Consider the following 26,720-nt stretch of genomic DNA (forward strand, 5'->3'; position numbering starts at 1 on the left):
CGGGCAAAGCTCTCCACAGCAACTGTCTCTAAAAGAACACTCACCCAACATTCTCATGAAGGATTCTATAACATAACTATGCAAAATACAACACATCCTCTTTTCTATACAATTATTTACAATGGAAATTTCAATAGAAACAGTATACTGACACAATTAGTGTGCACACATTTTTATAGGTTACATTTCATACAGAATTAACATAACTTGTAAGAAACTTCTTAAGGCAAAAAACTAAACTCATATTATCTCTTTGGTCCACACATGGTCCCACCCATGTAGATATCAGACATAATCCTTCAACCTGAAATGTAACTTCTTTTGACGTATACTTCTACGCAGAACCCCAGACGATGTTGCTTGTTATTCTGAATCAGCATTTAATTCACCATCCAATTGGGGTGTTTGTTCACTCCATGCCTTCATTTCAGTCTCACCACACTTCACCACATTTCTCATATTCTATCTCTTGCTGTCTTCTAACCTCACCGTACATGTTTCAACTTTTCTCATCATCTTTGGTGCAGGCCATTCATAAAAAACCTTCTTCAACTCAGAAATCAATCTACATCTCACACGCTCTCCCTCTTTAAACACATTCCCCTTTTTCCCAACTCTTGAGACTCACATGTGGCATATTTAATTTGATTCTTATTTACCTTTCTCCATAACTCAGTCTTATTGACGTGTTGACCCTTGACATGACTCATCCACCCAGGAACTCCTTTTGTACAACGTTTCCAACCCTTTAGCAGAATATTAGGTAATTCCCCTGTCATAGAATGAGGAGTTGTTCTAAAGCTTCATTATTAGTTTTTTTCTTTCTTCTCTCCAATCCTAGCAATTATGCAATGACAATTGAATATTTTCACCTAACACCCAGTTAAATTTCTCTACAGGACTATTTTCACGATGATGTGCAATGGCTGTGTTTCTATGGTTTTCACCACAGTACTACAACTATCTTTCAAACTTCTCTGACACAAATAGTGGACTGTTATTCCTCATGATATCCCTCTCTCCTAAAGATTTCCTCACAAAATCGATGGTAGCCCCTGATCTTACCTCATTACCTAAACTTAAATTTGACCACACACATTCATTATGCCCTTGTACCATGCTCTCTCCAGAAACACAATAGGTAAAACATGCCTTTCTATTACCTTATGAGATTTGTCACTGCAATCACAACACACAAAACCTCTCAGAAACCTTTCCACATCTCAATCCAGACCTGGCCACCAAAAGCCATCTCGCCCTCTCCTTTTTATACCAGACATGCCACTATGCCCCTAATGCAACAAGTTCAAAACTCTCTCATGCAAAACCAATGGCACCAAAAATCGGTCCTCTCTTTTCAAGATACCTCCTTGATAAGACAACTCATGCCATATAAATGTATAATAATTTAAATAACAAGACAGAGGGCAGAGGCTGATAGGAACCATACTCAACACTTGAATAGTGTTCTAAAGTAGCTGACGGGGCACGAAACCAGGGAGTACTTCCCTCTCCACTCCCCACAATATAGGCACAGAACCTAACAAACTTTGAGCACAAAAAATGGTTTCAGCACTCTTCACAATGTGAATGAGAACAAACGCGGCCAATGAGTTACATGTTAGAGTCTGTTACAACACCAGAAATACAATGACATTGTGATATAATCTTAACAGATACAGCTGTTGGAGAACCATTTTTCATTCTATATCTTCTACGCCAGAATGTTGGGCCTGCGGGGGCTCACAGATGTTACCTCTGAAGTCATTCCAGCATGACCACACCTCCCCCCATTTCCGCGGGCACCCTCGTGCCATGTACACAGTCTTTTCCTGCAGCATACACCAGTCCATGTCATTTTGTCATTCTACTAGTTTTGGCGGGGTAGGGGCACCCCATAGTCGGGCGATGTTTCTTTTTGCCACCATTTGTCCAAGTGTAACCCAAATTTTCCCTTTTGTAGGCAGGTCTGTGGGTTCCCAGATGTTCAGGAGGCATCTCTTAGCCTCTGGGCGTATATCTACACCCCATACTTCTTGCATGCATTGCACCACACGTCTCCAGAATCTTCGCACCATTGGGCAATCCCACATATATGGAAGAAAGAGCCCGTCTCACCACAACCCCTCCTGCAGAGCCCCTCCCTCCCCCCATCAACTGTAGTCTTGTGCAGGAGATGTACACCCTGTGCAGTATTTTAAGTTGAATAGCCTAAGTCTGGCCGAAATCTGCACCTCCTTAGGGGAGGCCAGCGCATTCATCCATTCCTCTTCGTCGATCTCTAGCCCATCGGCAACCCATCTCTCTTTAAGGGGAAGGAGCGAGTCAGGGGGGTTATTAATCAATTTTTTATATGTGAGGGAGATGGCGTGTTCTGGCATGTGCCCATCTAGCAGTCTGTCCTCGAGCGGGGAGGCTTGAGGTAGTTTGGTCCCTGGCGGTATGTTTGACTGGAGGGAGTGTCTGATTTGCATGTACCTGAAATATTCAGTTTGTGCTAATTCGTATGTTTCTTGCAAGCGGACGAAGGATCGAACCCCTTTGGGGCCCCACAAGTCTTTAATTTGTGATATACCAATAAGGTCCCAGTTGTGGAACCCCTTTGGGCGTCCCAAGTTACCTAGTTTTTCGGACGCCCATAGTGGAGTAGCCATGGTAAGGATATTTGACCAACCAAGCTTCCGCTGCGCTATGTGCCATATTTGCACCGAGTGTTTTGTCGGTCCCGTGAGTTGGTATTTACCAGGTCTAGAATAGAGTTCAACTTCATAGTTCCCCCCGGGAAGTAGCCATCTGTCCATCCCATAACCCGGGTCGCTACCGTCGCTATATGTCCCTTGGTTGATCGCAGAGAGGTGCGCGGCCCAGTAATATTTACGGATGTCAGGGAGGGCTATCCCTCCATCATACCATCCCAATGTAAGTTTATGCAATGCTATTCTAGGCGTGCCTGCCAAGAGGAGGTCTCGTTGCGCTGCTTCAATTGCTGCAAATTAAGAGTTAGGTACCAGGTCCGGATAATTTTGAAGGGCATAGAGAAATCTGGGCAGTGCCATCATTTTAAAAAGGGCCGCGCGGCCCAACAAGGACAATGGGGGTTTCTGCCAAGATTTAGTATCGCGTTGGAGCCGTCGCAGGGGTGGTAGTAGATTCCTTTCATAAATCCTAGTCTTATCGGTGGAGACATATACTCCAAGATATTTGAAACCATCCTCCGCCACTGTGATTGGGCAGGTGCTGGGGAGCCTTGGGGGGCTGCCATGGAGGACGTAAAGGTGAGATTTGCTCCAGTTGATACAGAATCCAGAGTTTCTCCCGAAACTCGTGAAAATATCAAGTGCCGCCATGATGGACCTTCATGGTTTAGAGAGGTATATGAGGATATCATCGGCGTATAGGGAGATCTTGTCCTCCCATCCATCCGACCATTTTATCTCTTTGAGGTAGACGTCTTGCCTGATCATGCAGCAAGTGGTTCGAGGGAAAGTGCAAATAGGAGGGGGGAGAGCGGGCAGCCCTGTCTGGTCCCTCTTTTAAGGGTGAAAACCTCGGAGACCTTGGTAGTAACTAACACCTGAGCTAGTGGCTCCGTGTAGAGGAGACAGACCCACGCTGTAAAATTGGGGCCGAAGCGCAGTTTACGAAGTACCGCGATCATGTAGGGCCATTCTATGGTGTCAAATGCCATGGTGGCGTCAAGCGAGACCACCACCGCATCTTCTTGCAACTTGTGGCACTGCCCCAGTACCCCGTTAAGGTGGCAAATGTTAAGTGCAGTGTTGCGATGGGGCATGAACCCTGATTGGTCTAGGTGAACCAAGGTGGGCAGGACGGACTGAAACCTATTTGCAAGCGTTTTGGCCAATATTTTCGGCTCAGCATTAAGCAGTGAGATAGGTCTGTATGAGGAACAGGACTCTCTCGGTTTCCCTTCGTTTGGTATGGCCACAATAGTTGCTAGGCGTTGGTCTCGCGGCAATAGTCCTACCGCTTTGCTTTCCTCAAACATGTTTTTAAGGTGTAGACTGAGGGAGTCCGGTTTGAGCTTTTAAAGCTCGATTGGGAGGCCGTTAGGTCCGAGAGCCTTGCCTAGGCGAAGGTCTTTTATCTCACGCTCCAGTTCAGCTATGTCGAGTGGAGCCTCCAGGGGGTCTCGGTCGACGTCCGATAGGCATGGCATACGAATGTCTGCCAGTAAGGCTACTGAGTCCTCTTCCGGACGGTCCGACCCCCGACTATACACCTGTTGGTAGTGCCGCGCAAATTCCGCCACAATCTCTCGGGGTTCAGTAACTATGGCCCCGGAAGCCGTTTGTATTTCTGGCACTACTTTATTGGCCTGTTGTTTTTTATCAAGCCATGCTATAAGTTTCCCAGCTTTGTCGCCTTGATCGTATATCCTGCCTGCCTTGTGTCGAGCCATAGTTTGGCCCGCCTGCGTAACTAGTTCCCTATATTCCGAGGTTTTAAGTTGCAGCCGATGTTGCACCTCCGACTCACGATCGTCACGTGCAGCCTCCTCCAGCGCCATCAGGTCTGCTTCCATGGAGGTAATCTGTGTTTCCCTGTCCTTGCGGCGGCCTGAGATGGCTGACAAAGCCTCTCCCCTAAGCACAGTCTTAAAGGCCTCCCACAGGGTTACAGAGGATCCTACCGACCCGACGTTATGTTCGAAGTATTGAGTTATGGAACGGGACAGCGTCTTCCTAAGCTCCTCATTTTTAAAATTCCAGGCGGTTATTGGCGTGACGCAACCCTCCCTTCTAGTCCCGACCGTGATGTGTGTAAAGACAGGTGAGTGGTCAGAGATGCCACGGGCTAGGTGTGATGCCTCTTGTATGATCGTGTCATGCTGTAGTGGAGTAAGAATATAGTCTAGGCGGGAGAATGAATGGTGCGAGCCGGAGAAGAAGGTGAAATGCCTATCAGTGGGGTGCATCAGTCGCCACATGTCTGTGAGCCCAAAGGCCTCTAAAAAATCAGATAGCCATTTTTGCCCTTGTGGTATGTCTCTGGGAGGGTGTCTGTCAAGGGTTCCTGACACCACTGCGTTGAAGTCTCCCCCGATGACCAACTGACCGTCTGGGAGGGAGAGTAGGAGTTTGCCCAGGTACGCTTCACAATGTTATCATAGTTTCTAGTTATCACCAATCAAATAAATTCAAATAATTTCAGCACAGTGGGAATAAAAAACAGGTATTCAAGGCCAGAGTGTGTTTTTCTTTGTCCAAATGTTTTTTATTTTTCATAAACAGTTTCTTCTTTCATAAATTCATACATCATAGCCACATCATAGTCAACGCGTTTCGTCTCTATAAGAGACTTCTTCAGGGCTTTCAATGTATATCATAAGGTCAATATCCCACATAGAACACAATGTTTCCAATTCCAATGTGAACAAGGTTTTTTTACGCAATGTTCAGAAAATCGAAAAGTGGCATAGTAGCCACCAACAATTCATGCAGTGTTCCCGTATCACTTATGATATTGATATACATTGAAAGCCCTGAAGAAGTCTCTTATAGAGACGAAACGCGTTGAATATGATGTGGCTATGATGTATGAATTTATGAAAGAAGAAACTGTTTATGAAAAATAAAGAACATTTGGACAAAGAAAAACACACTCTGGACTTGGATACCTGTTTTTTATTCCCCATGTGCTGAAATTATTTGAATTTTTTGATTGGTGATAACTAGAAACTTTGATAACATTGTAAAGAGTGCTGAAACCATTTTTTGTGTTCAACATTTATAATAATTTACTTCTAAACCATCAACACTGGATAATTACCTTCTACTCAGTAACAAATGAATAATATTTTTCACGATGGAATCTCTTTGCAAACTTTCCTTCCATTCATCCTCAGATATGGCTTTTATCCCATCGCACTCCACATCTGCTACCATTGAATTATCGTCCAAGTTGTCAAACTCCACATGCAAAGGCAATCTATTTGTTACAGTATATCTTTATTCAAGTTTCATTATACCATTTTTACACAAAACGGAAATTGCTTCCACTCAGCCACATCAGTAAATATTGCATCAATGTCCAGTGTATAATTCCCTTTGGGTGCATAAACTAACAAACACTCCACATCTACTCACATACATCAAACCAGAAGCAACAGGTGCAGAAATTGACAGGCTATTGAAACACTTATAGATTCAATTTAATCAAACAACTCTTTATCACAAGTACATTATATTAAGACTTGCTAAAAACATGGATCATGCAAAATGTATAGTATAAAAGTATAACAATCGGAAAGGACTTTGAAGAGACAATCACATTTGTCATACATGCATTAATTTGTAAAAGTACATAAACTCAACACAATACAAATAATCAATTCTTTGTCAGAATGTAGTTCCGTACAGTACAAATTTCACAACAAAACAAGGCATTGAAGTGTTTTGGTGGGTTTAAAACAATGGATCCACCTTCTACAGGACAAACACTTATATCGTCTCGTTTCCCATTTTAATCGTAAAACTGGTCAAACACTCGATTTGACGCTGTTTTTCATCAGGCGTGAATTAGCCACAAAATCCCCAATGACCTGATTCGTATATTTCTACAGGACTATTTTTATTGCGTTTAACGCAATATATATGGATGCCAAAAATCATCATCCGCTTATCCTGCAGTTCTCAGTAGTCTTGTTTTTTTTATCAAAACCTGCTGTCAAAATAGATCAGCATGGACTTGTTCAGGGAGTTAAACAACTTCCCACAGTTATGTAAAGTTCGATGGGGACTTCTGACCGTTAGTCTTTTAGAATGGCCCTTCGCTTTTAGTTCCGCGTGTGTATGCGGTTGACGGGATTCTGCAAACAAATCTTTATTGTTTGCAGAATACGGTGAACTGCCTTGTTTTGTTGTTACATTTGTACTGTACGGAACTACATTCTGAAAAAGAATTAATTGTTTGCATTATGTTGAGTGTATGTATTTTTACAAATTAATGCATTGATGACAAATGTGATTGTCTCTTCGAAGTCCTTTCCGATTTTTATATTTTTATACTATGAAGTTTGCGTCTTCCACATCCATAGCGTGTTATTTTCCCATTACCAGATTAGAAGGTATAGTTGTCAACCTGACCTCTTTTTTTTACTTAGCCGTATCTGCCACATGCAAAGTAGACTGCACTGACTCCCCCCTGGTTTTGCCCACCATCTTTTATCTTCAACTCATCTACACACCATGAGTTATTTTCTGTATGTTAGGCCACCATTTCAGATTTTTTTTAATAATGGCTCCTTTAAATCAAACAATTCCTGTAATTTCCTGTTAGAGGTTCAGGTGATCAATTGGTGTCGGATTATCTCTTCATGCAGTTCCTTCAATCTACATGTTGCAGCAAAAGTTCGCAAAAAAACATATACTGATTAATAGTCGCACCTGGGAGTTGTGCACTGGAGAAAAACTTGTGTCTTTCCACAACAACACAATTTTTTTTTACAATTGTTCTCTTCCTATGTGTTTATGGCAGAGAAAAATTCATCATACACCGCCACATCCCTATCAGATCCATTGACCCTTTCTTCACTACAAAGTGTACCTGCTGGCAATGTTTTCAACACGTTTCTGTCCTCCACCCTCAAATCATGCTTCAATAAAGCCAAATTCCTATTGGCAACAAACAACCCATAGCCTCTAAATATGTTTTAAATGCTTCTCGTCAGTTCTCCCATTGGTTCACCAGGCATGAATAAAAATGTGGGCGGAGGTGCAACAGATTGCATGGTGTCAACAACTAAAAATGAGAATGCGCCTATCACGCAAATATTCTACTAATAAATTGCCAAATAATACTGGGGCAGAACAAATAAAGTTGTTCCAAATTCGTTTTAAACAAAATAAACTTATATAATAAATGTAGTCACCATTGGCTGGTAGATTCAAAACAAAACATTAACATAACAAAAGTTGTCACTGATGTCTCCTGACTGCTCAGATAGTGGTTGCAACTTCCTTTGAAGAATCCCACAGTACTCACCAATCAAACATCGTCTTTGTTCAACCAGTCACAGATCCAGCCTCCAGCCAATGGGAACTTATCTTGAATGCATAATGCTGCATCTATGGTCAACCTGAAATTCCAAGTTGTGCACCACTTGTGCTTCACAGGAATAAGCAATAATCCCACTTCACTCCAAGCTTGTCGCGTCAGGAGCGCAGGGTTCACTACAGTGAGTCATACCTCCAGAATAATATTGCGTAAGCAACATCGGAACACCGAAGCAAGGGCTGGCAACTTGCGTTTCAAAATGTTAATCTAGACCGTGCACACAATGAATCCCCGTCACAAAATGCGCCAATTTGAAATAAAATTATTCCACTTCTCTGCCCGAACTCCAATCTGGAATTAGCGCTGCACACAATTATATTGGGCCAGAACAACCGTTGGATCACATTCACTGTTTGTCCCATTCTATCCATAGGGTGGGGCGGCCCATCAGGGTGGTTTCTCCCTCTTGCTCATCACAACTGATAAGTGTGTGCAAAGAACTTCCATAATGTGCAGATATTAAATGAGAAGCTTTATCCAGGATACTAACATGCACCCGGATCAGGCAAGCTCTCCATAGCAACTTCCGTTAGAACAACACTCCCCCAACATTCCCATAAAGGATTTTACAACAAGACTATGCAAAATACAACATGGCCCACTTAATAGGCAATATTTGAGACATGGACACTTCGAAATGAACATGGACCATCCACTAGAGAGGTGTCTGCAGTTACATAACTATGGACTTGAAGGAAAGCACAGAACGTAAGAACAAAAGAAACGCATCACAGCATGAAGTCCCAATTCCCTACCCTTACCCTGAAACGCGGGGGTTTGCAGGAATGGCTCCTTCTTACCTTTTGCATTATTGTCCGAGTTTCTGCTGTCTCTGGTGTGTAGATGATCTGGCCATACAGCATTGGCTTCAAAAACACCCAATAAAAGGCTCCATTGGTAGTATTGATCATATTCACAAGTATCTTTTTACAAAAGTTAGCTGCAAGAAAGCAGAGAGAGAGAAATGTTGGGACGGGTAATGCATTTTCTAGAACACAAATTTTGGGAGACTTTGACCAATCTAGGGTCTCCCAGAAAGTTACCTCCATTTTCATTCGACAGGGTCAAAAGTAAAGCCCTGGTTAGGCCCAGTGCTGAAAATAGGCAAGATGTCACAGACCAGCTGCTTAGACCGGAAGTCTGCTGGCAAACGGGAAGATTTGCACACAAGTGATTAGCTCCGATTCGACATGTATGTCCTAAAATCTTGCAATATGGAGATTTCTGCTGTACTTTCTACCAGTCATAAGTAATAGGGTTTGCCAAAACGCGTATTTACGTTTTTAATTCTGTATTTTTGAGGTTTGATAATCTGTGACCCTAATCCTAAAGCGCACCAGAGCGCTTACTGTAGGTCTCTCCACAAGAAGCTCCCCAGACCTGACAAAGTATCCATGGCATCCCCTCCATAATATATAGTCTTTCTCCCTCCATGAATGGTTAAATTCATGGACAGGTCTTTCCTATCAGCTCTTGCTCATAGTCTTTCTTCGATCTACAGATTGAGTTAATGCATAAGCTTATTCTGCTGGAAACGAGGCAGAGCCTGAAGACTGGCTGGACAGGAAAGTAAAGAGCTCAGAAGGAGCATACCAAATAGAGAAGGAGAGTTACTGGGGCTGAGAGGCATGACATTTCTTGTGAATTATGGTTGGACCGGGTATTATAGGTGTTTCACTGGGAGGTTTCCTTCAAGGCTCATATTCCAGAATTAGATTTCTAAGACTGCTTCTCATGTCTATGGACCTCCAGTGGCATTGCCTTTTTATTCCTATTAGTTGGTGCAATGTTATTGGTCTTTACATTGCAGCAAAAGAAGGGAGGTTTCCCACCTCTGTGGGAGTCCAATGCATCCTGCTCCACCCCACTGCAGCAAGATGCTCTCTCACTCTAGCATTCTGTGGCCGGATTCCTCCTCCCAACTGTTCACCTCTTAGTCATGCTGGTGTACTGTTCTCACTCACTCCTCCCTCCTACTGTGGCTCAGGGGTAACCCTTACAGGTAAGTGCATTCTGGAAAAGAATTTCTCTGTATCATTTTATGATATGATATCCCAGATCATCCAAGAATTCCTCTTATATGGGAGGATTCCAGATTGCCTCGTGATCACCAGTATCATAACTCTAGCTAAACTGCTCAAGAAAGGCTTCCACACACAGCTCTGCAACCACATTTAGAAATATCAGCTCCTTGACCTCTACCAGTCGAGTGTCAGAGCGGGGCACAGTACTAAAACAGCACTAACTCACATCTTTGATGTCGCCTTGAGATCTCTTGATCAAAATGTCCATTGTCTTCTGATATTTCTAGACCTGTCCTCAGCATTTGACACCATTAAACATGAAAACCTAATTGCTCTTCAATATAGGATGGGATTTTCTGGCCCCGTCTTACTGTGGTTTGCCGCTTTTGTACAGAGCTGCACCCAAAGAATCAAAGTTAATCACTCCCTTGCAACAAGTACCCCGGTCACCATTGGAGTACCTCAATGCTCTGCACTTTCGCCCACTCTTTTCAACCTTTTTATGGAACCGCTCTCCGATATTCTGATCCGCTCTAACATCCTATACCATGTATTTGGGTGGCACTCAGCTATATTTGAAGATTGCCTCTCCAGATGACATAAAAGCTCTAAATGACACTTTCCTAAAAACTCAACAATGGTTAACTCGTATCCATCTATTGTTAAATACTCTCAAAACTGAATTCCTTCTGATTGCCCCCCCCCGCAATCACCCTGCACCTACCCTGGACTTACTTAACATCTTACTGCGCTTAACTGCACTCCTCATGTTGTTGACTCGGTTAAATCTTTAGGTATAACCTTGCAAAAATACCTTAATATGCAAGATCACATCAGTGCAACTATTAGGGGAGTCAATCTTCAGCTCAACACCCTTACGAAAATCAAGCCTTTCCTTCCACATGAGGACATATAGCCATCTGTACAATCCTTAGTTATCTCACACTTGGAATATGGTTTGGTGAACCTTGCTGTGCTACCTAAAACTAGTTTGGCTCTGCTTAGAGCCACACTAAACGCTTTGACCAGACCTATCACTGGCTCAAGAAAACATGACCACATCACACCAGACCTAATTCAACTGAGCTGGCTGATCCTTGAAGCGAGAATCAGATTCAAGATAGTGCACCTTTCTCACAAAGCTATTCAAAGCTATTCATCACACCACCCCCGTTTACCTGGCAAAAAAACATGAGCTATCAGGCTCAAGTTGGAACTTAAGAAGCTCTAACACCCTATTTTTGAAACCTCACAAATTCAATAAGAGGAGAACTTCCAATCGTGCTTTCTCTGGTCTTGCTCCAAGAATATGGAATGCTCTTCCCCCAGAGATCAGAACCAACCCATCTACTGCCTCCTTCAAAAAACACGTCAAATGGCTACTACTGAATGACTTTCAACAGCTTTAGCATGGATATGATCTCAATCTACTTCTTTCTCCAGTTTGGATACTCTTTTTAACGTACTGTTTCAATAGGGTTTATGCTTCTTCTCTGCTGAAACCTTCCTGGTCCCACTAGTCTGGCCCCATGCCCCCCTTTAGCCTTATGCGTTCCCCCCTTGATTTGTTTATCTCTACTGATCCATTTTGTTGTTGTACTCATACTTACGCCACTTTGTACAGTGCTTAGATACCCGTATGGGTCATGTTCGCGCTTTACAAAACTTTTAAAATAAACAAATATTTGTTAGTTTCACTACCTCTCATGTGGGAGAGTGAGGTACAACCCCTGATAGCCAGGGGCCCAACCTATGCTGAGTTCACCTAACATTAGCTCTCAACACTTGGGAAGACTGCAAAGCTCTGATATCAGAGCTGGAATGCCTGTTTATTCAATCAGGGAATTCCCTGGAAGGGTGACCGGTTTGGCGCCTCTGCCACTGTTTGCAGCTCCCCTAAGTTAGTTACAGTAGGCAAAGCTGGTACTTCAAGAAACAGAGGGGAGAGAAAGATGAGAGAGGATGGGAACGCGGTTGATTTGCATATTCTTGCAAATCAGGTGTATCTAACTTCTCCACTTAGGAATTTGCAGTGTGTGTTTTGAATTATTATAATGCAGGACTATCTCAGGAATACTTGTAGGCGGCAGTAAATCATAACATTGGGTCTAGATCATTAGAGTGCATTTCCTTTTGCTTCCCTTACTTGAATATAGGGGCAGCTTCATGCTCTGGCTCATGTCAAAGGGGAGAGTTGTGTATACGCAGTGTCTTTGTGAAGTGTTTGTGTTTCTTTCCATGAGCTACGCCCTCAGGGCAGCAGTGGGTATAGTAGACACTGGGAGTTGAAATTTACTATGCTAAATCAAATCAAATCAAATAACTTTTATTTCAGTAAAAAACCCTTAAACGAATATATGCAACATATGCATCACGCAGTACTAATTCAATGGTGTCAATAAAGTGCATTCACAGCCAATCCTTGTTACTATTGAATGCAATCTATCACATCAATAAAAAACAGAGAATCAGTCCCCTTTTTTTACACCACCCCAATTTTCAGAGCACCTGTCGCCCGTACTTAAACAGTGGTCGTATCAAGGGTTGGCTGCTCCACATTATTATCCTGCCATGCCCAAAATACAAGTAGAACCTCGTAAGATCGAATGAGGTACCAATAGCCCAAATATATCTAAAACTGGCTGATTTAATTTAATCCCTTCGCAGCTCCTCCGAACCACGCCCCTGTCGACCATATCAGGTAACACATTCAAGAAAGCATGCAGCCTGTTACTTGTTTCTCGCACGGTGAGCCTACTGAGGCTGCGCCATCAGCTTGCTGGCTGCCATCTTGTGCTGAAGAGTCATCTCTATTACTGTCCTGGGGTTGGCCTCGCCTGCCCCCAGGAGGTCGCTGCTGCCTGAGGTGCGCCAGCCAGCCAATTCCACACCTCCAGTGGTGAGGTGAAGTACCAGGATTTCCCCTCCGCTAACACACAAAGCTTGGCCGAGAAGAGCATCATGTATTTCAAGTCCTTCTCACTGAGTCCCCTCTTGACCTCCTCAAAGGTGCATCGCTGATGTTGTACTTTTAGTGTGAAGTCCGGAAAGAACTGCACCATTGTGTTTTCATACTTCAAGTCCTCCTGAGACTATGCCACCTGAAGTATAGCATCCCGGTGCCGATGGTTAAAGACCCTGGCGAAAATGGCATGTGGGGGGGGGGGGCACCTGGCACATTTGACGGCTTAGAATGCAGGAAGTTAGTTAGCAAGTCTTCAACAAAGATCCACTCTTGGTCCCTCCGTACCCTCTGGAACCCCGACCACTATGATGTTATTGCCTCAGACCATGCCCTCCGGGTCCTTGACCCTGGCCTCTACGAGTTCTTGTTGCTTCACCTGTTCCTCCAGTGACTTGGAAGTAGCCTGGAGAGTGTGGATGTTGAACTCAGCGGTTTTAACTTTGTTGGACATTTTCTGGAAGTCCGTGTGCAGGGCACCCATGTCAATCGTAACCTATGGCCGGGGTCCAAGAGTATCGGTGAATCCGGCGGCGGGTAACGGTGTGGTAGGCCTGGCACTAATGTGCGCAAGCAGCGCTCCTGTCCCTGGGCCTCTGTCTATGCCAGCCGGCTCTCCTCCTCCTGGTACTCTGTCCACCACAGAGTTATCCGCAGGGGTAGGGGGTATAACTCGCCCCTTTTCTCTGCTGCTACTGCGTTGCTGCATTGTTGCCAAAGTTATCGCCCTGACCCGCTTCTGATCCACCTCCGCCGTCACGCTAGGGATCAATCTTGGGCCCTTCATTGCCAAGGTTCATGAGGCGAGTCCCGCAGACTCTCCAGGGCACACATTCAGGTTCTGGAATGATGATTGGGACGGATTTTAGGACGTATGGTGGGTCTGCAACATCAGGCTCACCGGAGCTCAGTTAACCTGCAGCAATCTTGGCTGGAGCCAGGCTACGCCCCCACAACCTTGGTTTTTAATCCTTTAATGCGCCACCTAGGGTCAATTCCCACCCTCAAGTGCCATACTTCATTCCGCAAGCACTTGTCTGGAATATTATATAACGCAAGCCACAGTAGAAAAAGGCATTTTCTGACCACCTACCCGCCATCGTAATGAGTCCCTATGTGCTGGTTTTATCATAACTTAAAACTCTCAGGTGCATATTTACAAAGAATTTACGCAGCGCTGCAAGCAATTTAGCAGCGTAGCACTGCATCATTTACAAAATGCAAGGATGTGCCGTATTCACAAGAATACAGTGCGTCCCTGTGTTTTCCCGTACACTGATGCTAATAAAGCTGCCTAGCACCAACGCAGACACCCTTGCGCCATGGGGCAAGAGGTCCTGTTTTGCAAGGATGATTGTTTATGTGCAGAAAGGGCCACCTTCCTGCACATAAACAATCACTAAAGGTGATTTGCTCCTTCAAAGATTGTTGCGGAATGCAGCACACATAGAAACAGCAAAGAACAAGGTGAAATAAAAGTATTTCTCCTCATTGCGCCACTCTAACGCCTGCTTTTCAATGGCGATAGTTTTTGGCACTGCCTCAGATTTACAGATCCTTGTAAATCTGGGGCAGCAGCAAAAAGAAATAGTTGTTGTGATAAAACACCCACAGTAACACCCATTGTGCTCCCCTTTCACCCAAAGTGATGAGTGAAAAGGGGCCGTATTCGTATTTACAAGTCCATGAAAAGCCACGCAGGGTGGCTTTGTGTGGCTCTGTAAATATGGGCTACAAAACAGCACCACTAGAGAGTCAAAAAAACGAACAGAAAAAAGAATTTAGAACATACTTCCAATTTTTCGGTTTCAGTTTTTTTTTAAATTTGACGTTAATGTTTGGGGATCACTCCATAAGGAGGAGATACCAAGCTTGCCGAACCAAACTTGGACATGGCGAAACCAGGGAAAGTAAAAGATCTGTAGAGTTCCAGTAATTCTCTTAATCCCTCTCTGCACTGCACCAATTCCTGCATCGTCCATAATCTTTTATCCAGTTAAGCAATGGTCTCAGGGCAGCTATATTCTCTATTCTTTAAATGTTTAAATCCTGGTAAATGGGGATCTGTGGCATGGATGTGGGGAGGCCAAATTGCTTCCTTATTAACTGTTTCTCACTTAATGTGAGCTGGTTAAGATTATCAACAGACCACAGCTCAACCTATATAGAGCTGCTGCCTTGTGCTTATAGACCTCAGGAGCCGGGGAAATTGCTTTGGATACGGTTGCCTGATGTTTTTTTGATAATAGCCATTGAATTATGTGCTTTTGCTTTGCTTATATGTGGGAGTGTTTATATGTGGAGACATGAAAGCCTAGGGTCAAGCATTACATCCAAGTAGCTATAGGTTGATCCCTACTTTAGCTTTTGCTATTGAACAGTAATATTTTTCTTAAAGGTCTTGTGTGGTTTAATAGCCATATATTTGGTCTTGCTAGATTTGAATTCTAGGCCTTTACCTGCCCATAATTATTGAAGCTATGAAGTTATTTTTGCAAGCCCCTAAGATGTCCCTGACACCAAGATGGTGCCGCCATCTGCAAAGAGTGATGCAGGAACTATTCTACATCCAGTGTGAGAAATTTTAGGGAAATATTCAACTGTCTCTAAAATATTCCAAGAGGCTATTTATTATTCTGTTTTCCCCCAAAACATTTAACTGAAATATCATGAATCATGACAAGCAAATCAAAGTCCAGGCATCAGCTTAAAAAGGACTGAACATGCAAAATCAGATATTTCATTTTCCGATTTGATGACAACACTCCCCCACCAAGCCCCTCCCTCCTTACCCTCCCCCCATTAACATCTAGTCTACTCATTCCCACAGCTGTCCCGTGCTTGTCTGGTCAGAAAAAGTCACGCTGTCCCTTTTCAGGTGTGATATTAAAACACTTCCCTTCAATTTATCAGGTGAAGTGAAAGTAATGATCTGGGACAATCCAGGCCAGGGTCAGCATCTGCTAAATATTCAACCAGAACCTGAAACTGAGTATCAAATATGTGGGCCATTTAGTAGAGTCCTCAAGTAAGTTTTTCCATGACTAACAAAGCCCACAACTTGCTCACCCATTCATGTATTGTGGGTATCCTGGGTTCTTTCTACATATTGAAGATTATTTTCCAGTCTTCTTTCGTTATAGTTTCATAACCCTCAGGATGGAGACCCAGTATTATAGTTGCAGGGTCAGGTCCTAAGAGATAGCCGGTCACTTCTCTAAAGTGGCTTAAAACTATTTCCAAAATAAAGCTAATCTGGGGCAAGCCCACCACACATCATTCACATCCCCACCATGACCACACTCTCTCCAACACTGACCATCAGACTGTCCATGCATGTGCTTTCTATGGCTCGGTATAATGTACATCTGCATCATTATTTTATATTGGGATTCCCTTCGTTGCACACTTTTACATAGGGACAGTATGTCTTCCCATACTTTTTACCAGTATTTCAGTGGTATCGGGCAGGCCACATTTCTGGACCATTGCTGCATATATTACCATGTTTGATCTACAGACTCCTGCATGAGGAAGCCATAAATAGTAGAAACCAGACCCTTGGGACTGGTCTATGTAGTAAATGATTTCCCCAATCAGACAGCGAGAAATTAGCTGCCAACGTATATGTGGGGTAGAGGGACCAATGACGCTGCTGGAAATATCTCAGTTGTTCAGTCTTTGGTCTTCTGCGATCCAAAGTCTAATTTGTACTTCCGGAAATCCTTGATCAAACCCCCTAGGAAGAAATCCCGTAACATTCTACAAATCTCCTCCTCAGACCATTTCAAGAAGACCCCCCTCTTCATCCCTGGATGAAATCTATGTTGCCTTGCAGGGTTGTAAAAGTGTATGGAAATGTGGTCAATTTAACAGTCTTGGCAAGAAACCCATATCCCAAATGAGGTTTCAAGTATTTCGGACACATAGCAAATTGCCGATCATGCTTGTTTCGGGAGCCATGGAACCGCCCAGGGTGGCGTTCCCGTAGCCTCTGCATTATTTGTACCCAATGACAAGCTGTTTCGTAGGGGGGTCATTTATGGAACATTCTGAGCTGGGCAGCTTGGTAATATTTTCAGATATTTGGACATGCCTTGACACTTGTGCTCGCTTGCACCCCAGATAACGTGGTCAATTTATTTCTGCAGTAGTTCTAATTCACAATCCAGCATTCTGACTGGTAGGGCCGGAAAAAGGAAGAGCTGGCAGGGCAGGATATTCTGCTTAATGACTGCCAACTGCTATTTATTGTTCTAACTCAAGTCCTAGAATATTTTAGAGAAATATTCAAATTATCCAAGCCTTTTAAGAAAAGGTTGAAAATAAGTAATTTTTCATTATCAAAAATACTGCCTGGCACTTTAGAAATCGAGAAGAAAGTTCTCGTGATGCCCTCTTTTTTACATGCAGAACTTGGCCGTGCAACAAAGTTGTGTTATTTAGCCTAAACAATAATTTTAAGTAAAGTCACAGGTTATCTAGGCTTTTTAGTGAAAAGAATGAATGAAAATGTTTTATCTGTATGAAGGTTTAGTGGCACTAACAGTCTTTTGATGTCTGCATGTAGGAGCCATGATGTCTGTTTGGTTAATGCTAAGCTTCACGACTACAAGAATATTAATAAATTTGCATTATATTTTTATTGATACATTCCCACTAAAAAGGATAAAGTGGATGTTGGTCACTGGTTGCCCTCAATCACTTGGATTGGAGCTTTCTTCTGTAATCTTGTGGTGATAGAGGTGGTCCTTAGCTTTTCATTCAGTCTCCGACATATTTATATTTTAGGCACAGACTCCTGTAATGCTAAGTGTTTACGTCCTCAATGCAGTTTATGGTCTTTCACCAACTCATTTGTCTAGGATCCTATTAGTCATTCACCCCTTTGGGTGGAGGTCCATTTACATTACCATTTCTGAATCCCTTTTATCCACAGTTAGCCTGTTGAGACTTTCCAACTTTCTTCTTTCCTCTTTTTACATCATATTTTCAGCTTTCCTTGCCCCTAGCTTACTGTCCATTTACTACCAGGGTGGCAGTGTCTGGCGCCCTGCCCTAAGTTCAGAGGCCCCTTAGCTCACCTATCCTCCACTTGTGGGGACCCATCTCTACTTTATTCCCTCAATGATCCCTGGAAGCCGCTCGCCTGCCTCTTGTCATTTACCAGGGTCCCACAGATGAACCATACAGATGACAATCACTGTGCTCTAAACAGCACTTTTTTACCAGTGCACACCAGATAAAAAATCCATCATGACATATAAGACACAACACCTCCCATACATCCAACAGAGCACAGATATACCAGACAGTTGTCTGTTCCAGTGATACCATTAGTTCTTCGACAATGAAAGTAAGACACAGAAAAGAATACATTACATAGCAATCTACTAACAAACCTCAGACACACCAACAGCACTAACCACAATGGGAACATCTGCATCACAAAAACAAGAACACATAGGGAGAGTCATTTAGAGTTTGGTGGGGTGGGTGAATGACTACAAATTGGCAGTTTAGCCACCCTGCCAAACTCACGGTGTGCCCGCCTCATGCAGATGTAGGTGAAGCCCCAGATTTATGTTGGTGGAGCCTAATTGAGTTGTGCAGTTGAAAATCTTTGTTCTGGAAGCCTGTCCGCCCAAGGGCCACTGGGACATAGTAACAGTCTGCCCACAATTTTAGTGGGGCAGAGCAGTAGTCACTATAATTCAATGACTGGGAACACCAAGGGGACAAGGCTTTCCCAGGCAAGGAAATCAAACAGTTACACCGATATGCAGGGAGAAAACTCTGGGCTCTGCCAGACTGCCTCGAAATGTGCCTCAAATCACTGAGATTCAGTTAGCTAAGCGACCTTAGATATATATAACCAGCAGTAAAGCCATCTTGCTCAATTATCTCTGGCTCCAAAAGCAGGCACCTACTTCCCATTGATTAGGCATTGCCAGCCACTATACAGGCACATCATGATCATATCATCATTGTGCAACTTTGGCTCTGGTCAGTAAGAAAACAGAGGGAAGTATAAATGCCACTAACATAGCATAATCCAATTAGCATAACATAATATCAAAACCAGGATGACACATAGTGTGTTCATGTGTTGGTTCCAGTTGTAACGAGCTTACAGAAACCAGGAGGCAATAAGATATGTGACCCATTTAATTTATTTTTGCAATAGATTTTCTGTAAGACACTACTCACAGCTGGCAGTCACCACAGAGCACTTTACGGAAGACTGAGAAGAGTGTATGTGGTCACTGTAGCTCAGCGGCAATGTCTGAAGTTGTACAGGACCTGGTCTCCCAATGGAAGGCAGGAGTTGTATGGCTTAATCTGGATGAATCTTCTATAAATCCCCCGACAAGGGCAGCAAAATGGTAATGGCTTGGTGGAGGAAACCCACTTCATAATACAGAGGTAAAAGGCACCATTCACCACCAAGGGCGTATAATAGAACTGACCAGAACAACCGCGCTGTGATTGGGTCCTCAATCTTACTCCTTCCCTAGATACCCACCTACCGGTGTGTGCACAGGGAGCTCCTCGCACTTACTTGTGTTAGCGGGGATGCCGTATTGCTCAACCAGGTCCACGGAATCTTGATCGAGTGGGGTTTCCGCTCTAGACGTCAACACTGGGGGTATCTGGCTAATGTAGGCAAAGAGCAGTGGGATGTTCTTGACGCACAGCACATTCACTAGGGTCGCCACAGAGAAGGGAACTGGAGTCGGCGGCGTTTCTCTTTTTCTTCTCTGCATCTGAAAGAAAAATGTAAAAAAAAAGTACGTCACTACGAGGGCGCCATTATGAAGACAATATTTTCTCAGCACCACACCCGGTCGCCTTTAATTTGGCTTTCTAATGACTTTAAGGTGGAATCATCACGTAGTACACGTAGGTACGTACTTGTACGTATGTACAACACAGCAGACTAAATCCCATCTCAGTGCTGACGTTGCACATGGCTAGCATGTCTCCAAGGCGAGCCTCTAATGCTCCTACGGTCTTAAAGTTCCCGCCACAGTTGCAAGAGAGTACCCAGACCAGCTCATCAATAATGGCTTTGGGACACCATTTATCAGAATACTTTGCGAAGGTGAGTTTGAAAAACAGAAGAGTTTTATCAGCAGAGTTTTTAGAACTAGGTCAAAACATTAGTCTGGGTCTTTTAGTCTACTGACAGGAGGTAGCGAGCTCCAATCTTTGAAGTGAAAGGGTTTTAAGACGGGAATTAAAATAACAAAAAGTCGTTGGTCAATATAAATTCCACAGTCAAAATGTGTGATGTAATCAACGTAGTGATATAAGTAGAAAATAAACATGCTTCTGGAAAATCTTGTAATAACAAGAATAAGAAGTACTGTTAGGCAGATAGAGCAATCATTGGCAAAGCCAATGCCTCTGGCCTTGGCATGCTGATGAGATGAGTCATTATATTTTTCTTTTTTATTGAAGGCATGTATCACAGAAAGAAAAAAAGAACACAGAAATGAAAACATGTCACCAACAAAATGTGCCAGCCGTCTGCTTGCAATAAAAATTCTAAATAAGAAAAAATACTATCACATATTAATGTAATGGATCAGTAAGAGTGGTTGCTAGCAGGCAGATATACTTAGAAGAGGGTGTTGAAAACTGTTTTGTTTTAATGCACTTTAAAGGAAAATAGGATTCTTATTGGCACAAATAAAAGGTGCTAGTGCCTTTCAATTACTGTAACCTTAATATAGTTTAAACACAAAAGGATGACTAAAATACAAAATCAGATGAGTGGAAAAAAAAGCACTGGCAATGTAACCCTGGCACGGAAGCGCACTTCTTTTTAGGTCAATATGTTTATATGATTAAGTAACATGCCATCATTCACAGTACAAGAGAGTCAATGGCTGAAGTGAGTTGTCCATTGTCTGCAGTGATGGGTAAAAGCAAAGTGTAAACGAGCGCTGAACAGACAAATGGATGAAGACAGCTGACCCAAACATCATCTCTGCTTTTATATATAAAATTACTTTTATTGCATTTTCAAAAGTTAACACAATGCCAACATTTTCTCATTGTAAATCAACACCCCTGCCTATGTATATATTTTCTATTTATGATTTCTAATTACATGTAGCTGGTGTAATAGTTAATGCTACTACTAGGCCAGACCTAAAAAGAGAGAAATATGGCAAAACAGCTAATTTATCATTATAAGGAATAACAGCAGGTCAAAATCTTTCAGAATTGAAATTAAAGGCTAACTATGCGGGCAAGGTGAGGTAGGTATGGTGACATTGAAGGAAAAGAAAAATAGATAGCGAAAATTGAGGCAGCCGTAGGGACTAGCATACTGACAATCATCATTGATGAATCCATTATACAGAAGATCCTTGCAGCTCCTGTGACACCAGAATATTTGGGAAAACCTGTCTGTTCCTCCACTGCTGACAGACACCTGTTGATTCAATCTGATCTTAGTATCTTCTGTGCCTCTTGCCATCACATTCACTGGCAGGTCAACAGACCGCAGACTCCCATTATGGAACTACGGACCCAAATGAGATGCACACTTTGTGCATGATGTTATTTCCAAACCTGTCTCCATTTGAATGTCTACACCCACTCAGAGGACCGAAGCAGAGCTTCTACCCCGCTCAGACACCTCTTGTCTCTTGACTGCTCACAACCAGCCCAATGGCAATGGGGTTCAATCAGATCCTCACATCTTCGGTGCAAAAACATCTCACAAAACATTTTACAGTTGGAACTGGCAATCACATGACATGTCACTCTTTGATCATCAATGACAATGAAATGATGAGCACTTTGCATCCTATCTGGAATTCATGATGCCCTCTATGGTGGTCCTAAATGGCTGATACCACTTAATGGTAGCCTGTCTACCACAGGGCTCGAGTGGGGGAACCACGCGGGTGGATGGCATCCCCCCACTTATTTTACCGGGTGGACGCTGTCCCCCTTGCCAAACAGCTGGACTTCACTCTTTGGCCTCTCTGGGACGAGATCGGAGCTCACAGCACGCTGCTCACGTGCTGGCTTCTCAGATGCAATCACATCTAAGGGGGGAGCGAGGGGAGGCAATGAGCCTGATGGTGTAAGCCACCTTTCGTGACGTCACTTCCGGTGACAGCGTCTCCCCACTTATTTTTTTAGGACGTGTGCCCTGGTCTACCACAATCTATTCAGTAGCGCCCATAATTTATGTGATGTGGCAATTGAAAGCTTGGAAATCTTGGTGCTGATTTTTTTTTCTTTCAACACAGCAAAAAAGCACATCAGAGAAATATGTTAATTTGTTGTACGTTATTGAATGTGCTGCTTGGTGGGTAATAGGGGAGTGAGAGCTGTACATTTCTTGCTTCTTGTACTTGAAGCTGCATGACTCACCTGACTCATCTGCGCATTGGCCATGTCCAAGATATTCTGGAGCTGATTAAGCTGCGAGGTTGTCTCCTCAATTGATGGTAATGCAGCCATTTTCTCCTTTAGGGCCCCGGCCAGTTGTGTGAGGCCAATTATTGCTGTGTCAATGCTGTTCTGGAGTTCCAGCGGCAAGTACATCTAGGAAGCACAAGAAGAAATGTATAGAGCCATGTTAAAAATCGTCAAACCTTCCTCCTGCTGAAGGAAAGCGAATAACCTAATCACTTTAGTGGCTACTGGTGACATAGGTGCTAATGGGAATCACTAAAACCTGTACCTACAAATTCAGCTCCAGCTGGAGGTGAAGTGGCCAGAAGCAGGAGATATTCTTCAGCAGCCCTATGCCTCTGCCCCAGCCCAACTGACATTTCAGTGATGGTCTGTTTTCCAGGTCATCAGAAAGGCTTCAGTGCAGCTGGTGGAAGCACCAAAAAATAGGTTGGGTACCACAATGCACTTCGAGAGAGAGAAAAAGAGAGAGAATGGGAGAGAGAGAGAAAGAATGTGTGTGTGTGAGACAGAGAAACAGGGAAAGAGAGAAAGAGGCCCAGGCCCTAGAGGAGACTTAAGGTTGGAACATAATGTTCTTTGCCAAACAAATATTGCAAAGCCAATAGGTCTGGGTTTAATGTGCTAACGGAAGCAGCGTTGTCAAATCAGAATGAAATACGTTGAAGGGGATCAGGAAGTATTGAAAGAGAGGACAACATTTGTGAAGTGTTCAATGCAAGCACTTGAGTTGAGGTGACAGGATACACTGAAACAGCCAAACATATTAGGTAACTGAGGATTATCCAGTGGGCTGAGCTAAGAAGTAATTGACAAAGTCTCAAGCCAATGACTAAACTAGGCTGGTCAAAAGAAATTAATTGATTGAAAGAGGCCAGATCGAAAGCTCATTCTATGTCTATTGTTAATGAAAGAGCAATTTGCCAGATGCACTGTTTAAGCCTAGACCTAAAAATGAAAGTTAGAGTCAGTTAGATGTGGAGTAGTGCATCAGCAGCAGAAGAACTGTATACCATGGCTGTTACAAATACTATGGCTCATACTTAAGTCTCACTGTCCTATGTGATGGATTTACAGATGCCTTTTATTTAGATTAGTTGGGCTCTCTGATATACAAATGTCTTCGTGGCTGTATGTTCTGGCATCACTGGCTGAGTGAGATTTTAGTGTTAAGAAATGCTCTGGTGCAATTACATACACAGATCTCTCAATGTCAATGAGTATCATGATTTCTAGGCACTCAATTTGCACCTTAGAACTGGGATATTTTCAGCATTTTTTATTCTCTTTGGTTTCTTTAATCCTCTGCCACCCCCACTTATGTACTTGCATGTGCAGCTTTTTGTCGAAGATAGGGACTGGCACAAATGTCTGAATTTATTTCATGTTCCTCATTGCAGTTGTGTGTAATCTCGTGGGACACTACCTCTCATCTGCACCTATCTCTCCACATTATTCACAAAGCTGATCTAAAGATGTATAAGTCTTTTTGAAGTCTTTGGCTGCTTTTGCTTGGGTCTCTTTGGGCAGTTTTCTTGCATCTTTTTAATGGAGAGCGTGGTAGCTTCTACTTACATATCAGCTGCATGTTTAGTTTGTTTTTGGGTCTCTCTAAGGTTCAGAATGTCAGTTACATCTCCAGTTTCTAGATTACTTTGCAGTCTCAGCTTGACTAATATCCCGCTCTATATCACGTGCACCCTCACCTCATTTGGGGTATTGATATAGTCTTTATCAGCTGTGCCTTCATTTCCTTGTAAATATGCCCCTTGGTTTTTTGATCATATTTAAGGAACCCAGAATAAATGAACTAAGAATGAAGATGGAATCCTTAAGATAGTTTAATTGCACTTTAATCATTGGATCCCTTAAGAACATAGTGATAAAAAGTAAATATTGCTCCACCCCTGCTGATGGTGAAACGGCGTATGTAGTAGCAGCTTGATGATGAAGCATGCCACTTATAGTGGGTGAGGGCAATTTTATCCCTTAGGAAGGGATCCCAGAGAGGGCAGCCTTTAGAGACGCTATACCACTTCAACCTCTAGGTGTGTGGTTGAATTATTTAATCATGCCTGATGGTAAGAAGGACTGCAGCACGTAAGAAAGCCTTTTTGTTTAACAAATTTGGTGATGCAGAGGAACAGGTATTTGACAATGGAGATAACCAGAAAGGGACCATCTCACAGGGAAAACCAGGACGGGTTCCCCAGCGGTCTTCAGCCTCAGGATACTCCATGGAGTCGCAGTGCGCTTTACAAGTACACCCACATTTACATTTACATTTACAATGTCCCAGACATAGAAGTATCTGAGAATGCAACTGAAATGTCAAATGAATACTAGGAGGTGTTGTTCACCTATAGAGAAATTTTACAGAGTAACAGTCCTTCATATGAATATGAGAACAATGTAGGTGTTTAAGAGATCAGTTTGTTTTCAGATGCTTTTCCAAAAAAATACAGACAAGATTGCGTGCAGGAAGCGAAGCGAGAAGACGTTCTGGATATTGCAAAGGGAAATGAATGTCAATGACAATGTTAGTTAAGGCAATATGTGATGGCGAAAACTGTAGAAGTGGGCTGTATGTACAGTGAGTGACTTCACCTGACTGCAGGAGGATGTCTGCGGGGTCCATGGGGACCAGTTCCCCAATTTCCAGGACCACCCTAGGGGGTGGGGAGGGAAATCATATGTGATGCAAAAACATCTCAGTACAGATATCCTTTACAAACATTCCCATATCTGGTTTTGCAGACTGGGGCTGCACTATGGAAAGTGGCCAAGGGGTGCAATTGTCATGTACACGCGATTTCTGTTTATGCCTGGGCACTTTGATACTAGAGAAAGGGGCCGCAGACACTTGCATGACCCGTCCTCCAATACAAACAGTGTTGATGCAAATGTAATACTGGTGCAATCCTAAGGAGCTGTTTCCTCACTGCGAGGGGCATTGTCCTTTACAAATAAAGGAACAGTTTGACTCTGCACCCACGCCACATTATAGACATAATCGCAGAGGTAAAGGAGCTGTCAGGGGAGAAAACTGATTTTGCACTCCTTATTACCGAACAACTTGGAATGACGCTTTAAAAGGTCATTCGAACCTGGGTAACCCTGAAGCAAACATGTCTGCCTTTCAGTTCTCTCTGGTGTATGGCAGCGATGCAGTGGAATCCATTCACTGTGGATGCCCATAAAGCATACATTATTTTCAGATTCTCACTCCCTCTGGTGAAATGACATAAGCCAACATCTCCACTTATAACTCTACGGGGTGCTGATTCTCTATCTTTAAAGTGACATCTGCACACACATATTTAGCTACGACCCTTTGTTGTAATAACTTAACACTTAATATGATGTATTTGCCCTTACCCTGTAGACAAAGTTGAAAAGATCTACGTTCCTAAGCAGAACAATTGCCATTTGGTAGCCTTGGAGAGCCGACATGTTGCAGAAGACTCTAAGCGGCGGAGGCACCAGTGAGGGATCTTTACTGCAGGCGTACAGCTGCTGGAACCAGGCGATCATCTGCACTTGTGGAAAAGGAGGGAGAGAAAGACAGCACATCACATTTTGGTCAGTTTTGGCAATATGAGTATTTTGCAGTCAATTACAAAATATTACAGATAGATGTTGGTGGCAGAGGATGTGAGATAGCTCCATTGAGCTTCAACATTTTCCTATTTACTCTTGAAAACAGGCAAGTATTAAACCGTCTGCAAAGCCAGTAGTGTTGCTGTCACGAGTATTTTGAAGTCACTTTCTGTTTTGTTACCTCCTCTTCTGCTGAGAGGGGTTGACCTCTGTATTTACTAGACTAACTGGAAAAAAAACCTACATTTTTATGTTGCATTTGAGCATCTACACCCAACTAAATAAAAAATTACGACTTATGACTATACTGTTATGAAATGCAGCCTCATGTCCAGTTTTTATATTACATGTAGAATTTGGAAAGAATCTTCATAGTCATGGTAGGGTGGGACATTCCATATAGGAGAAGAACTGGGGGGATTCGACACTGAAGGCCTTGCTTGGAGTTCCCCGTGAAGCGAACAGTGGTTCTGCCACAAGTATACTTAACATAAAATGTAACTTCAAAGTTATCTATCCCTTTACTCACTTGGGATGTCACAAATGTTTCCCAAAAATATCTAAATACATGATAATATTATACTAGCACAAATTAATTGCAGCATATAGCA

General features: G+C 43.1%; 1 protein-coding gene across 1 annotated transcript in view; it reads right to left on the reverse strand.

The window, feature by feature from the left end:
* The window catches only part of ABCA12 (ATP binding cassette subfamily A member 12), a 644,885-nt gene that overhangs the window by 259,507 nt on the left and 358,658 nt on the right, over positions 1 to 26,720 (reverse strand). The window contains exons 19-22 of the mRNA XM_078680598.1: positions 25,888 to 26,043; positions 22,465 to 22,638; positions 19,628 to 19,832; positions 8,880 to 9,019 (exon numbers count right to left, since the gene is read on the reverse strand). Of these exons, the coding sequence (XP_078536724.1) occupies positions 8,880 to 9,019; positions 19,628 to 19,832; positions 22,465 to 22,638; positions 25,888 to 26,043 (675 nt within the window). The remainder of the gene's footprint in view (positions 1 to 8,879; positions 9,020 to 19,627; positions 19,833 to 22,464; positions 22,639 to 25,887; positions 26,044 to 26,720) is intronic.

The sequence above is a fragment of the Lissotriton helveticus genome, chromosome 3_1, assembly GCF_964261635.1.
Source record: "Lissotriton helveticus chromosome 3_1, aLisHel1.1, whole genome shotgun sequence".
NCBI classification, from domain to species: domain Eukaryota; kingdom Metazoa; phylum Chordata; class Amphibia; order Caudata; family Salamandridae; genus Lissotriton; species Lissotriton helveticus.